This window comes from Anolis carolinensis, chromosome 2, assembly GCF_035594765.1.
Source record: "Anolis carolinensis isolate JA03-04 chromosome 2, rAnoCar3.1.pri, whole genome shotgun sequence".
Taxonomy (NCBI): Eukaryota; Metazoa; Chordata; class Lepidosauria; order Squamata; family Dactyloidae; genus Anolis; species Anolis carolinensis.
Window position 1 is genome coordinate 212,564,309 of NC_085842.1, and position 15,283 is coordinate 212,579,591.

Here is a 15,283-nt window from a genome sequence, read left to right on the forward strand (position 1 = left end):
CTGTCTTGTGCCTTAAAGTTCCAAAGCTTAATTGTGTGCAGTGCAAGTATTTGATATAAAGTCATCTTTTATATCAACCTTGGACATTTACTTTGGTTGTTTTATGTGATGTGACAGCTGCCAAAAATAATGTTTAGTAGATTTGACAGCTGATACGCAACAGTACAGAACATTCAACAACCCTTGTTCAAGTTGTGATGGTATTTGATAGTTGGCAGCTTAAGGCATTTCCATTCTAGATGTCCGATTTTCTAAAAAGTCAATCAAGGGGATGGATCACATGCTACAGATATCACTTGATCAAATGTCTAGGCTGAATTTCAAAGTCAAAACTACCAGTTTTGAAATGTCAGCGTTTAGATTACGTGGGTCTGGTTTGAATGTAACGATAGTGTTTCGCCTCTAACTCAATGAACTTATAAATATATTGTGGCCAGTTTGTCTCTCATCACTGAATGATTGTACTTAGATAAACACTGTATTCACACTACACAGTTACAGCACTTTGATATCACTCTAAATAGGCTCATAGCGCTAAGCTATATAATAATATTCTTCTTTATCATCATCACATACATTTATATCCTGATTTATTGTGATAATGGGAATCAAGATAGCTAACAATGGGATCTTGGGGTCTGTAGTTTGGTTAGGAAACTCCAGTCTGTATTCCAGGAGAGATCACTACAATTTTCTCTAGTAGAAAGCCTCTCACCAACCTAGAAAACTCAGGATAGCATACAATGGAGCCAAAATCAGTTCAAGGTGGTATCAGACTGCTCTCACTACATACATACACTCTCAACTTCCTATCTTCAGTATAATCTTTTCAAGGTGCCCTTATCCTTTTCTGACCCATATTATATATATTTGTAGGCACTTTTCTATACCACTTTTCCAGATTAAAACCAAACAATTCAAAGCAAAATTTAGAAATCAGACAATAAAGAAAACACTGAATAAAAAATATAGCAGAAGCAGATTTTTGAGAAATCACAATGAATCAAATGTCGTACATTTATTATCAAGAAGGAATAGCAGTAGTTTCCTTCTTCATTCTCCAACTTGCAAACAAAAGCTACTATTTTATTTTTATCACCTACATACCATTCTTCTCTTTATTCTCTTTTCCCTTTCTGTCTTTCTCCCATTTTCTCTTCTGTCCCCATTTTCCTCTAAAACGTATCAAGAGGAACAAATCTTCTGTGTGACAGAACCATCGTCTTTACGTTAAAGTCCAATCTGGGATGAGAAGCTATCAATGGGAGATCAATGATTTTTAGTAAGGGTGGAGAATCTATAGTCCTCCAAATAAGGTGGGACTGCATGTCCTAGCACAACCAATGGTGAGGAACATTGGGAATTGCTGTTGATCAATACCTGGAAAGCCACCCATTCCTGCCTAAAAGAAGGCATGCCGACTAGAATCATGTAAGAGACCACAAGGACCATCAAGTTCGACCTCATTCTGCCATGCAGAAATACACAATCAAAGCACTCCTGACATTCAGTCTATTCAAAAAATCTCCAGAGAAGGAGATGCTAACACTCTCCAAGGTAGCTTATTCTGTTGTCAAACAGCTCTTACTATCAGGAAGCTGTTCCTAATGTTCAAAGGGAATCTCCTTTCCACCATTTTCAGTGTTGGTCTCCAGAGGAGCAGAAAACAAGCTAGCCCCCTCTTCATTGTAGCCTTCTTTCCAAATATTTAAACATGGTGGTCATGCCCCTTCTTTTCTTTTTTTTCGTGTCAGGAACAACTTGAGTTGCTTCTGGTGTGAGAGAATTGGCCGTCTGCAAGGATGTTGCCCAGGGGACGCCCAGATGTTTTGATGTTTTTACAGCCGTGTGGGAGGCTTTTCTCATGTCCCCGCATGGAGCTGGAGCTGATAGAGGGAGCTCATCCGCACTCTCCCCGGGTGGGATTCGAACCTGGCAGCTTTCAGGTCAACAACCCAACCTTCAAATCACGAGGCTTTAGTCCACTATGCCATCAGGGGCTCCTTCTTAACCTTCTCTTATGCAAACTGAAGATACCCAGCTCCCTAAGCTACTCTTCCTATGACTTGGCTTCCAAACATTTTACCATTTTGGTAAATGGAATGCTAGGCCCCTTCTTTTTCATAATGTGCGGCAGAAACGACATGGCCACAGATATTGTCAGAACTGAAGTTCCCAGCATTTCTCACCACCAGCTATACTGGCTGCTGGGAGTTGTTGTCCACCACTACCTGGAGACCTGCACGACTCTCAGCCTGGATTTAGCATACAGGTATAAGGCAAATGGTCCTTTGCCCATAGGGATGGCTCACTCACCACCGTCCTCTGCTGATTGGGGAGGTCCACCTTGATAGTCCCCCCTCGTGTGTCGGCCAAGGGCCTCCCGCCCAGCTTTTTCCTGCGAGTGGCAATCATTGCTGTCAGGCTCTCCACAAACGGCAGAAAACTCTTGCTCCAGTCCTCCACTGAAGGGCCAGAGCTGGGAGAGGACGAAGCGAAGCCATTCGTGATGGAACCAGGAGGGTTCTGGTTGCAACTCATCCAAGGGCCTGCAGGGAAAGATGGAGAGGGAACAAGAATGGAGGCTTCAGGGTCACAATGAAGCAACTCATTAGGCACCAATGAACAGTAATGGCCTCACAGCTATCACACAAACTGCTGTGCCTACTTCACATACCTCTAATCTTTCATACTAGCAAGAAAACAGAATCACAATAAAATCTGCTCCGTAGCATTTAAAAAAAAATTAAATTCAACGCCTTGGGGCTCTTTGGTGTTTTTCACATTGTAGCACAACTGTAGCATGTTTATACCACTTTCATACCACGGCTGTATCCTCAGGAATGCTGGGATGTGTAGCTGAAGGAGGAGCATTTATAATTTCCAGAAAGCTTCTCAAGTGCCTCTAACCAAACTCGAAACACGAAAAAAATAAAAGGAAACTTCCAGTTCGTCATGATTTGCAGGCAAAGCCTGACGTAATGTCAGAGAAAAACCACCTTCCTAGAACGAGTGGCGATTTCTAAAATCTTCTGGAGTACTTTATTTCAAAACAACATATGTCTGTTCAAAAACATCTGTCTCAGCACTTCTGAAGCATCCCGTTATTCTTAATCACTGGTTAAACAGGTGTAATTGACGATGTCTAACATTTCTGGAGAATGTAGTACATAGGAGGGTTGGGAAAACCTGAATTTATACCGAGGAGCCCCAGGTGGTGCACTGGGTTAAACCCTTGTGGCAGCAGGACTGATGACTTGAAGGTTGGGTTCCTGACCTGAAAGTTGCCAGTTCAAATCCAACCTGGGGAGAGCACGGATGAGCTCCCTCTGTCAGCTCCAGCTCCATGAGGTGACATGAGAGATGGTAAAAACATCAAAACATCCGGGCGTCCCCTGGGCAATGGCCTTGCAGATGGCCAATTTTCTCATACCAGAAGCGACTTGCAGTTTCTCAAATCGCTCCTGAGATACACAAAAAATACAGAGGAAGACAGCAATTTGACTAGGCATTTTCTTATTAAATTCTCAGCAAATGAGAAACTCATGGAGGGCGGTTAGAGGGGATAACTGAACTCTTGCTATATTTACTCTGCTTCTCTTTGCTAGGGTTCCCTGGGGCTATACAGGTGCTGGACCAGTGGCCTGATGCCACAATTTACTAGATGATGGCAGTAAACTGGAATTCAATCCCAGTCAAGATGGAGGGTTGGTGAACTGGGGGCTCCTAAGTCATGACTTACCCTGGATGGGACTATAAATACACCCCAAGGGAAAGACTGGAAACACTCATTGATCCATCTCTGTCATTGCAAGCCCAGAGTCTACAGTCCACTTCTGATGGTTTCATCAGTTCTATAAAGAGGATAACCTGGCCAGAGTTATTTTTAAATAGACTACTTTTTAATTGTGTCAGAAGCAACTTGAGAACATACTGCAAGTTGCTTCTGGTGTAAGAGAATTGGCCGCCTATAGAGACGCTGCTCAGAGGACGCCCAGATGTGTCAGATGGGAGGCTTCTCTCATGTCCTCAATAGCTAGAACTGACAGACGAGAGCTCACCCCATCTCATGAATTCGAAACAGCAACTGTCAGGTCAGCAACCCAGTTCAGCCGGAACAAGTTAGGGAAATAAAGCCTTCCCTAACTTAATACCTTGAAGATGTTTTGGATTAAAGTCCCCAGAATTCAATACTAGAACTTTTTTTTCTGTGTCAGGAATGACTTGAGAAACTGCAAGTCATTTCTGGTGTGAGAAAATTGGCTGTCTGTAAGGACATTGCCCAGGGGATGCCCGAATGTTTTACCATCCTGTGGAAGGCTTCTCTCATGTTCCCACTAGCGCTGACAGAGGGAGCTCATCTGCATTCTCCCCAGATTGGATTCAAACTGGCAACCTTCAGGTCAGCAACCCAAACTTCAAGTCAGCAGTCCTGCCGGGACAAGAGTTTACCACTAAACTAACAACAAAGATCGCCAATTTATGAACAGCATGGAAAAGGGAAGGAGCATCTTCCTTAGCTTTTTTTATCTTGAAATAAAAGGATGTCATATTGGCCAGACGACAAATCTGCACAATATTATAGTGCTTTAGTACATCCCTTCCCCTAAAAAAGCAAGAAAATGTACGCAGGCTTTGCAGATTTTTAGGAATTGACATCTGGAAACACAAAAAGCAGCCAAGAAATGAGGAAAGCCTTACAATCATCATCAACATTCTACCACAAAAAATCTGGATCTTATATATATATATAAGTTAATTGTGACTACCACAACAGACCATTACAATACAACAAACATTTGAGCTTCAAATCATTCTTAACATAATCTTGTTTCTAAGACAGTGGTTCTCAACCTGTGGGTCCCCAGGTGTTTTGGCCTACAACTCCCAGAACTCTCAGCTAGTTAGCCAGCTGTTGGGATTTCTGGGAGTTGAAGGACAAACCTGGGGACCCACAGGTTGAGAACCACTGTTCTAAGGCAAACCAGTCAGACCCACTTCCAGGTTTATGGATCACTCTCTGCCTCTTTCACCAAATCAAAACCTCCCCACTATCCTAAAAATAATGCTTTCCTTCATGAATGGCCTTTCCAAGCCTGATACATGCCCAATGTTTTGAACTGCACCTCCTACTGGAATGCACCAATAAAGACTTGAAATTTATCAAAAGGTATACATCTCCAAGTTGGGGACCAATGTCATCATAAATACATTAGGACACCTATCTATTGCAGCCTCTTTGATATACGCCTAAGTAGGATGGAATAATAAGGGTCTGGCGTCACTATTGAGACACGAAACAGCATGCAACAAATTGATAGTACTTTAATTATGTATAGTAATGATGTAGGGTTCTCACTCCCTTGGAGGCTTGGAGCAGGCAGGAAGCCAGAGAATTTATGAGCTTCTCACTGCCAAGTATGAGCCCAGCACTTCAATACCGTTGGCAAAGAGAGGAGAAAATGGGGCAACAAGTCACACAACTGGCTAGTCATAGCCACCAGAGTACCTCTCTTCATAGCAGCTTCTACATAAAATAACTTCAAATTGCAACAGCTATATCATTTAGTAATAAATGTATTTATGTGCACATTTCAATGGAACCCACCAAGAAAGGCAGAAGCTGAAACATTTATAAAGACCTCTCTCTCTTCAATAATGCTGTCAAATCAAATGTTATAGTATCCTTTTGGGATCCAGCTTTGATCTGAAAATTGTGCTAGTCTACATATGTGGAGCTTACAGTACCAAATCCATCTAAATAAATTTTACCAGAATCGGCTTTTGCTATAAAAAGCAGTTTTTCAAACCCTGTACCACAGTGGTTTGGTGCATTTTGATAGTTGTAATCACTATGTAATGTTCTACCCCTAACTAGAAATGTGTTGCTGGGCTTAGCACAGGAGGCTAACCGCTGTGCTGCAGAAAGATCCTGCGGATCAAAAGGTCAGCAGGTCGAGCCTGGGTCGGGGTTGAGCACCCGCCATTAGCCCCAGCTCATCTGCCCACCTAGCAGGTTGAAAGCAGAAATGCAAGTAGGTAAATAGATAATGCTTTTAGCAGAGAGGTAATAAAGGCGCCCTTAAGGGCATCGATCGGAGGAAAAGCTCCTGGGCATGGAAGATGGAGCAACAGCACCCCGCAGTGGCTGGAGTTGAGCACAGCCTCCAAGATGCCGGAAATAAGATGGGGAAAACTGCTTTTACCTCTGTTGTGTTATCTGTCCTTGTTAATTATACAATTGTATAATCGGCATTGAATGTTTGCCATATATGTGTTCTGTGAGTGGTGAGAAGGGCTGGGTATAAATACTGTATATAAATATAAATCATTTTTTATTATTTGGTACCTTTTGGAAACAAATTCCACATATATAGGATTTAAATACAGTAGAGTCTCATTTATCCAACATTCGCTTATCCAACGTTCTGGATTATCCAATGCAGTCTGCCGTTTAGTCGTCAATGTTTTTGTAGTCAATGTTTTCAATACATTGTGATGTTTTGGTACTAAATTCATAAATACAGCAATTACTATGTAGCATTACTGTGTACTGAATGACCTTTTCTGTCAAATTTGTTGTTAAACATGAGGTTTTGGTGCTTAATTTCTAAAATCATAACCTAATTTGATGTTTAATAAGCTTTTCCTTAAACCCTCTCCTTATTACCCAACATATTCACTTATCCAACGTTCTGCTGGCCCGTTTATGTTGAATAAATGAGATTCTACTGTACCTATAAGGCATTTAGGACAATAGATCCCATCTGATCTTGATAGCTAAGCAACCCTGGTTAGTTGTCCTGTTTTGTCTTTCAAGAACAGCCTTAAAACACTGTGGTAAGTAAATGAAAACTGCTTTACTTCAGCAAACAAATTACAGCACACTCCGTGGAATAACACAAAAGGAAGCAAAGAAGTCTTAGGGTAAACACATTTCTTAGTCTCTGTTAAATTCCCAAATCAAATAACAGTCTTACTTCAGACAAAGAAACAGCAATAAATCCTTAGGAGCAGTTTCACAGATGCAGACTTGAAGCAGGCACAAGGGGAGTGAAGAGTCCGTTTGTTACCAGCAAGAGCTGGCTGCCCCTGCTTTTGCTTTATAGCCCTGAGTCCCCTCCCAGCTGCTAGGGCAGTTCCTAATTACTCAGCTGCATTTTTGGCAGCTATTCTAGCTGAACGACATCTCTGCTCTGTTTCCTTTCGCCTCTCCTGAAATGTGGGTACTTGCAAAATTTCCTCCTCAGATTCCAACTCACCCTCAGATTCATGAACACTTTCCTGCTCCCCTTCCTCTTCTGAAGAAGAAGAATCCCTAACATTGGTATTTGGATAGAACCTCCAAAGAATACCAGGTGCAGCAGGTTATATTTCAGAGGAAGGGACTGGCAAAACCACCGCTTAGTATTCCTAGCTTAAGGAAACTCTATGAAATTTATAAAGTCGCCATACCTTAACAGGCATCTTGAAGATGTGTGTGTGTGTGTGTGTGTGTGGGTATTTATTTTCTCACCAGGGCCAAAGATTGCTGTGTTCTTGAGTTGTCTCCAACTTAAGGAGAGCCTATCAGAGGGTCTTCTTAGCAAGGTTTAATTAAAGGAGGTTTGACATTGCTTCTTCTGAACCCTCTTCCACTTTCTTGGTGTATAATTTCAAGTCGTTTCCAACTTGTGGAGACCCTAGGCTAGTGGTTCTCAACCTGGGGTCCCCAGATGTTTTTAGCCTTCTAGAAATCCTAACAGCTGGTAAACTGGCTGGGATTTCTGGGAGCTGTAGGCCAAAACCATCTGGGGACCACAGGTTGAGAACCACTGCCCTAGGCAAACCTATCACAGGGTTTTCTTGGTAGAATTTATTTGGAGTAGTTTTTTCTTGCCTCCTCCTGAGGCTAAGGCAGTAGAATATGACCAAGGTCACTCAGTAGGTTTCCACGGCCATGTGGCAACTCAAGTCCTGATTTCCCTAGTCCAACATTCAAACAACTATATCATTAAGTGTCTTGGGACTACTGATAGGGTTGGTAAAATAGAATCAAGAGATCCAATGTCACCATCACCTTCTGCTGACTTGATGGTGGCCTGCAAACCAACTTTGTAGTTGCTCCATTACACTCCACTGTAGTCCTAGGACTTTCCCAGCTCTGTGTGCTGGGCTGTGTTTTGCATCTAAAGCACTAGCTTTAGAATGTTATCAAGGAAAAGAAAATGTGGCTGGGGAGGGGATGTTGTCGAATTGTTCTCTAATAGACCCCAGAGGCTAGAGTGGGAGGCACGTTCTCTAGAAGCTGTTTTATTGAAGGGAACAAATTAGCACTGCCATCACTCAGGCGCCTATTAATCACAGGTATCGATAACATCCTACTGCTACCCTGTCAGCACTAAAATAGAAACGCTGAGACAGGCTTGCTACTGGAAATGGTAATTGTGAAAAATGCTATGAATTGGGGAGTGCAGTAGCTATGATTAAGCTTGGATGGACTCTCTTGGTGCTGAAAAGCCAGAGATGGGAGCATCCAGCATTACAATGCAACCCCTCACTGTTTTTACTTAAGACTGAAAGTCACACCCTGTCTTTCTATATCAAGAACCAAGGCAGATGACAATCAAGATTAGGAGACAAAATCAGTCTGTCTGACCGCAGAAAAATAAAGTTGCCCAGAGGCTATTGGTAGAGATCATCTTCTCCTCATTCTAGCTATTCTGAAGGAGACAGGTATTGCCAAATACAACTGCACAGAAGAACAGGATAACCAACACTCTACTAAGCTTGTTTCTATTTAGCAAAACCTCAATCAGCCACAAATAGTCAAGCACAATGTGGTACATTGCCTGTGTCTGCAGACCCACAGCCATCTTCTGATGAAACAGACTAATTGACCGTTTGTACTGAATCACAACTAGAAATGGAACCAATAAACAGTGCAGAGTGTGAATGCATGAAGTTGAAGACGCTACAATAATAGTTCAGTTAAACAAAGCTAAACTGTCAATATGTCAAATACAGCTCTCTTGAAAAGCAGTGTTCTTTCCAATATAGTTTTTTTTTGTTTTTAATTATCAGCTACTCTTTTAACTTTTAAAAATATTATAGTAAAACAATTTCTCACTTAAAGCTTTGACTGTGTTCGAATATAACATTTAAGCTAAATGTTATATTCACTGAGCAAAATTCTCAGTGAATATAAAATCACGGACAATTCTCCATCCAGCAATCCGGTATCTTGGAATTACTTTCAATTGTTTTAGCCTATGACAGTGGTTCTCAATCTGTGGTCCCCAGATGTTTTTGGCCTCCAACGCCCAGAAATCCTAACAGCTGGTAATCTGACTGGGATTTCTGGGAGTTGTAGGCCCAAAATGTTTGGGGACCCCAGGTTGAGAACCACTAGCCCATGATGTGGACAAGGTGCCTGAAACAGTCTGTCCCATGACTGCTGGCCATAGTGACAAATAAAATAACACTATGTAACATGATTTTTGTTCCTGGGTGATTGATGTCATTTCCTAATTGGTTCTAACATAGAAATATGAAAACTGTTAATTAAACTGCCAAAACTTTGTTTTTGCGGAACATCCTGCAGCACATTTTGCGATAGTGTTTAAATGAGTATCTCATACAGACTCAACCAATTCAACAAAGTTTGTGGCAGCCACAAAAACAAAGTTTCTGCAGTATAACAACTACTTTCAAAGTAAGTACCACACAATTAAACAGGAAATAAAACTTTCAACCAGGAACAGAAAAAAATTAAATTCTGTTACATAGTGTAAGGCAGAGGGTCCAGGAGGTAGCAAATGTCCCATTCTCTTGCTAGGAGCTGCATTTTCCTCTCTTCTGATAAGGATCTCCCCACAACCAGAGGTCTATGAGAATTACTGCCCCATTGCTAACAAACTCCTTTCAGAGTCACACATCTAGTGGCGGGCATCCTGAGATAGGTTTGGTAGGAAAGAAATGGTCTAGATCCATTTTTCAGGCTAGGATGTGGCACCAGGGTAGACTTAGGATGACTCTACACTGTAAAATTAATTAATTTTGACACCACTTGAACTGCCATGGCTCAATGCTATGGAACCATGGGAGTTGTAATTTTACAACGTATTTCGCCTTCTCTGTCAAATAGGGGCTGATGCCTCACCGAATTACAACTCCCACGATTTCATAGCATTGAGCAATGCCAGCTCAAGCGGTGTGAACCTGCATTAATTCTACAGTGTAGACACATTCTTAGTTGCCATGACTGATAACACACTTTAGGAGAAAGACAGGGGAAGTGTTACCCTGTTGAACCTCTTACATCTCTCAAGGGTTTTAGATACTATTGATGACAAACAAGCTCTGAAAGAAGGGACTGTGTTATGATGGTTCTGGGTAGGGTTTTTTTTTTTTTGCGGGGGGGGGGGGATGCTTGTTTTGGTCCCACAGTTACCAAGCTGTGGGTCATCACAGGGATCTCTTCTAGCTATTCTGTTCTAATCTCTGCTGTTCTGTACCCATACGAAGCCGCTGGATGAGGTCATTGGGAGTTTTGGGTGCCATCGGTATACTGATGATGCTCAGCATTTCTTTTCCCTTGTTGTCAGCCCTAGCTGGGACTATGCAGGTGCTGGACCAGTGCCTGAATGATGTAATGAAATGGATGAGGGCCAATAAGCTGAAGCTAAATCCCAGTAAGTTGGAAGATCTATGGACTGACAGTTCTTAATTCTGGATATTCGGTAAACAACTTTTCCTGAATGGGTTTGCCACCCTCACCCCCAAATCCACCTCTATCACCAGAAGCTCAGGTGGTCTCAGGAGCTGAAGCCAGGATGAGAAGCTGAAACCAGGGTTACGCAGATGACAGAACATAACACCTTCCAGGTTCACCCCCATGTCCTCTCTCTTCAGCGTATCAGGCCAGGTTCCTGCTCCAGCTGTTTATCATATGTCACTAGCTAGATTGCCTAGATTGCCTTTCCAGTGATATCCTTTCCTGATCAGAAATAGTCTAGATCCTGGATTTCATTGGTAACTTCCCAATTGGACTACTGCAACACCAGATGTAGGGCTGTACTTGAAGATCCCATGGATAATGTAGCAGACTCTTGACTGGGACATCACACAGAAACCATAGAATGCATCTCTTAATAAAATACATACAGATTTATTTCTTTCTTACCCACCTTTCCCTGTGGATCGAGGGGAGGAGCAACAACAAATAACACAACGCATAGAATCAGTTTTTTAAAACCAATATAAATCCAATACATACAGGCTGAGTATCCCTTATGCTTGGGACCAGAAGTGGTTTGGATTTTGGATTTTTTTTTATTTTTAGATTTGGAATATGCATATTTGCATATTTTTACATAACAAGGTATCTTGGGGATGGGACTGAAGCGTAAACACAACATTCATATATACCTTGTGTATATTGTCTGAAGGTACCGTAATTTTATCCAATATTTGAAATAATTTTATAGCTGAAACAACTGTACCATCATGAAGCAAAGGAGTTAGTCTCTCAGTCACCAATGTGGACAATTTTTGGGCGTTTAGGAATTCCGATGAGGGATGCTTAACCTGCATGAAAATCCATCAATAAATCATTTAAAAATCATATTTCCAAATTAATCTGCCAGACAAGACTGCTGACATTAACTCAGACAGCATCTTAAGGTGATGGATCTCTTTTGGACAGGTCATTTTGCATTATGGGGGTGGCCAAAGAACATCTCCTTTGGGTGATACTCAGTCTAGATTTGATTGACCAAAATAGATGTCTCCCAGAGGGCATGAATGTATGGGGTGAATTATAGGGGAGAAGGCAATCCTGTTGGTAACCCAGACCCAAACCATGTGGGGTTTTAAAGGAGTTGCACAGCCTGCCAATACATTTACATTTTGAATTCAAAGCGCTGGTGATGCTTTAGGGTACATCTATATTGGAGAATTAAAGCAGTACGATGCCACTTTAACCGCCATGGCTCAATGCTATGGAATCATCGGAATTGTAATTTTACAAAGTCTTTAGCCTTCTCTGCCAGAGCTCTGGAGCTTCCCCCAAACTTCAAAACTCAGGATTCCATAGCATTGAGCCATGGCAGTTAAAGTGGTGTCAAAATGAATTACTTCTACAGTGTAGATGCACTCTTAGACAACCTCGGACTTGATGGATAGAGGATATATTCTCCCTTCATGTGGCTTGCCTGATGTCTGCAGGTGATGATCCACCAGTGGGGAAATGCATTGTGAAAGAATGGGAAAGAGGCTAATAGGTATCAATGCTGGTTTCCTTCTGGAGCCAAATAAAAATATTGCTCTTTACTAATACACTGGGGTCCAACTGCATTCACCCAAATCAACATATGGTTATGAATTTTCTTAAAATATTTTAAAGAAATATCCACTTTTTAAAAAACATTTCTTAAAATATTTTAATTTGGTTGTAAATCTCTTGCCTTGACTTTTTAGCTTTTAACTATCTTTAAAGCTTTTTTATTGGGTCAGAAGCGACTTGAGAACATACTGCAAGTTGCTTCTGATGTGAGAGAATTTGGCCATCTACAGAGACATTGCCCAGGGGACGCCCAGATGTGTTAGCTGGGAAACTTCTCTCATGTCCCCGCAAGCTAGAGCTGAAAGACGGGAGCTCACCCTGTCTTGCAGATACGAACCAGCCACCTTCAGGTCAGCAGTTCAGCCGGCACAAGTTAACCCATTGCACCACTGTGGCTCCATTTTTAAAGCTTTTATTTAGTTTTAAATGAATGAACTTAAAATATTTCTGCCCTGATTTATATCAAAAGATCACAAGAAGGCTTACAAGCAACCAGATCAGCTGAATCAACCCTGGAGAACAATGGAGTGACAGATGTTGCAGCCAATTCACCCTCACATCTGTTGCATATACACCTCTGTTGAGATTTTGTAATGGGCTGAACCCTTGTGCCGGCAGAACTGTTGACCAAAAGGTCGGCAGTTCGAATCTGAGGTGTGGGGTGAGCTCCCATCTGTCAGCACCAGCTTCTCATTCGGGGACATAAGAGAAGCTTCCCACAGGATGATAAAACATCTGGACGTCCTCTGGGCAACATCCTTGCAGACGGCCAATTATCTCACACCAGAAGCGACTCAAGTCGCTCCTGAAATGAAAGAAATGGTAGTTATAGTTTAGCTAGGCTCCTCTGCCAAAGAGAGCTGGTGCCTCATCAAACTACAATTCCTGTGATTCCATAGCACTGAGCCAAGGCAGTTCAAGTGATGTCAAACTGCATTCATTTTACAGTGTAGATGAAGCCAATAAGGCCTTGGTGCCTAAATGAAGTGAGTGCTGGCCCCAATCAGGTCTACAAAGGGAGAGCATTCCACATTTGGGGTGCCACGGCTCAGAAGACCCTATTCCATATCCAAGCATAGCATATTAATTTCATTTGTAAGACACAGAGAAGCTATTTGGGGCTTTACAAGTCATCATGACCACCTTGAATCCAGGTTGAAAAACGTATTTTGGCAGCCAGTGCCATTTGTTTAAGATTGGCATGATATGCTGTCTATATGGCCTTCCAGTCTGCAGTCAGGTTCCTACATTTGGTACTTGCTGCAGTTTCTGAGTATTCAAGGGCAGCCCCAAGCAGAACCCATTGCAGTAAGTAAAGGTAAAGGTTTTCCCCTGACATTAAGTCTAGTTGTGTCCGACTCGGGGGGTTGGTGCTCATCTCCATTTCTAAGCCAAAAACCGGTGTTGTCCATAGACACCTCCAAGGTCATGTGGCCCGCATGACTGCATGGAATGCCATTACCTTCCTGTCAGAGCTGTACCTATTGATCTACTCACATTTGCATGCTTTTGAACTGCTAGGTTGGCAGGAGCTGGGGCTAACGGTGGGAGCTCACCCTGCTCCCCGGAATCGAACCGCCAACCTTTCAGTCAGCAAGTTCAGCAGCTCAGCGGTTTAATCCGCTGCACCACCGGGGGTCCTCCATTGCAGTAGTCTGCTCAAATAGTATTCATTTTTATTGGTACCGATGCAGGCGAAACGTCAGGAGAGAATGCTTCTGGAACATGGCCATACAGCTCGGAAAACTCACAGAGACCCACAGATTGATCTAAAGGCACAAGGATACTCCTTCAGGGTGCATCTCGACTGTAGAATCAATGCAGTTTGACCCCGCTTTAAATGCCATGGCCCCATGCTATAGAATCCTGGGATTTGTAGTTTGTGGAGGTACCAAAACTCTTTGACAGAGAGAAGGTTCAAAACCTTGCAAAATTACAACACCCAGGATGCCATAGCCTTGAGCCACCGCAATTCCAATGGTGTCAAACTGTATTAATTCTACATGAGACAAAAGTAGCCTTCCCATCATCCTTCACTATAGGACAAGTTGGCTGGGGCTGATGGGAGCTGCAATCTGAATGCCAGCCACAGATCTCCCTGTGCATCTACATTACAGATTTAACGCAGTTTGGCCTCACTTGGAACTACCAGGACTGGGTGATACGGACTCCTGGGAGTTGTAGTTTGTTGAAGTACCACACTCTTTGGCAGAGAAGTGTCCAAGACTGTTATAAAACTACAACTCCCATGGTTTTATACATATATATATGTGTGTGTGTATATATATATATATATATATATAGCATTCAGCAGTGAAACCGGTGTCACTTTGCATTCATTACACGGTGTAGATGCAACCTAGAAATTCTGGGAGCTGAAGTCCATTACAGTCCAATACAGGAACAAAGGTTGGAGATGATGGGAGATGCAGTGCAAAAATACATTTGCCTGGGGACTGGGATCTCAATTCGGGAGCATAGGTGAGAAGGGGGAGAAGGCGGAGGAGTCCACGCCTCTCCCGTCCTGCAACTTAAACCAGAGCTGCGGGCAAAATCCGGGCCAGTCCGACCGCATTCCCAATCCGGAGTGACGTCTGGAAGCGGCTCTAAACTCGCGCCCCCCGCCCCCCCCCTTAAAAAGAAGGTGTGGGTTCCCAAGCCAGATAAGCGCATTGAAGTGGCAGGAAGATACCAAGAGAGCTGGAAAATAGGGGGGGGCACTCCGGGAAGGAGAGGAGGGGCCGAACGAGCCCATCGGAATGCGAGGAAAAGCCAAGGAAAGGGAGACTTCCTACCTCTGGCCCAGAGACAGCCACCATCTTGTGCGAGCGTTCGAAAGGGGGCGTGGCGCTGAGCGCCGACGTCACCATAAGGGGCGGGGCTCTTTGGGGGGTAACTAAGGGAGTTAACCCTTTCATTCCCATGCACAGCGATATAATTTGAGAACACAGAAATGCT

At 42.8% G+C, this 15,283-nt stretch overlaps 1 protein-coding gene across 1 annotated transcript in view; it reads right to left on the bottom strand.

The window, feature by feature from the left end:
- Positions 1–15,230, bottom strand: part of araf (A-Raf proto-oncogene, serine/threonine kinase) — a 35,771-nt gene extending 20,541 nt beyond the window's left edge. Inside the window, exons 1-2 of the mRNA XM_008103542.3 lie at positions 15,121–15,230; positions 2,317–2,549 (exon numbers count right to left, since the gene is read on the bottom strand). Of these exons, the coding sequence (XP_008101749.1) occupies positions 2,317–2,541 (225 nt within the window). The 5' untranslated portion in view covers positions 2,542–2,549; positions 15,121–15,230. The remainder of the gene's footprint in view (positions 1–2,316; positions 2,550–15,120) is intronic.
- Positions 15,231–15,283: the final 53 nt, after the last annotated feature.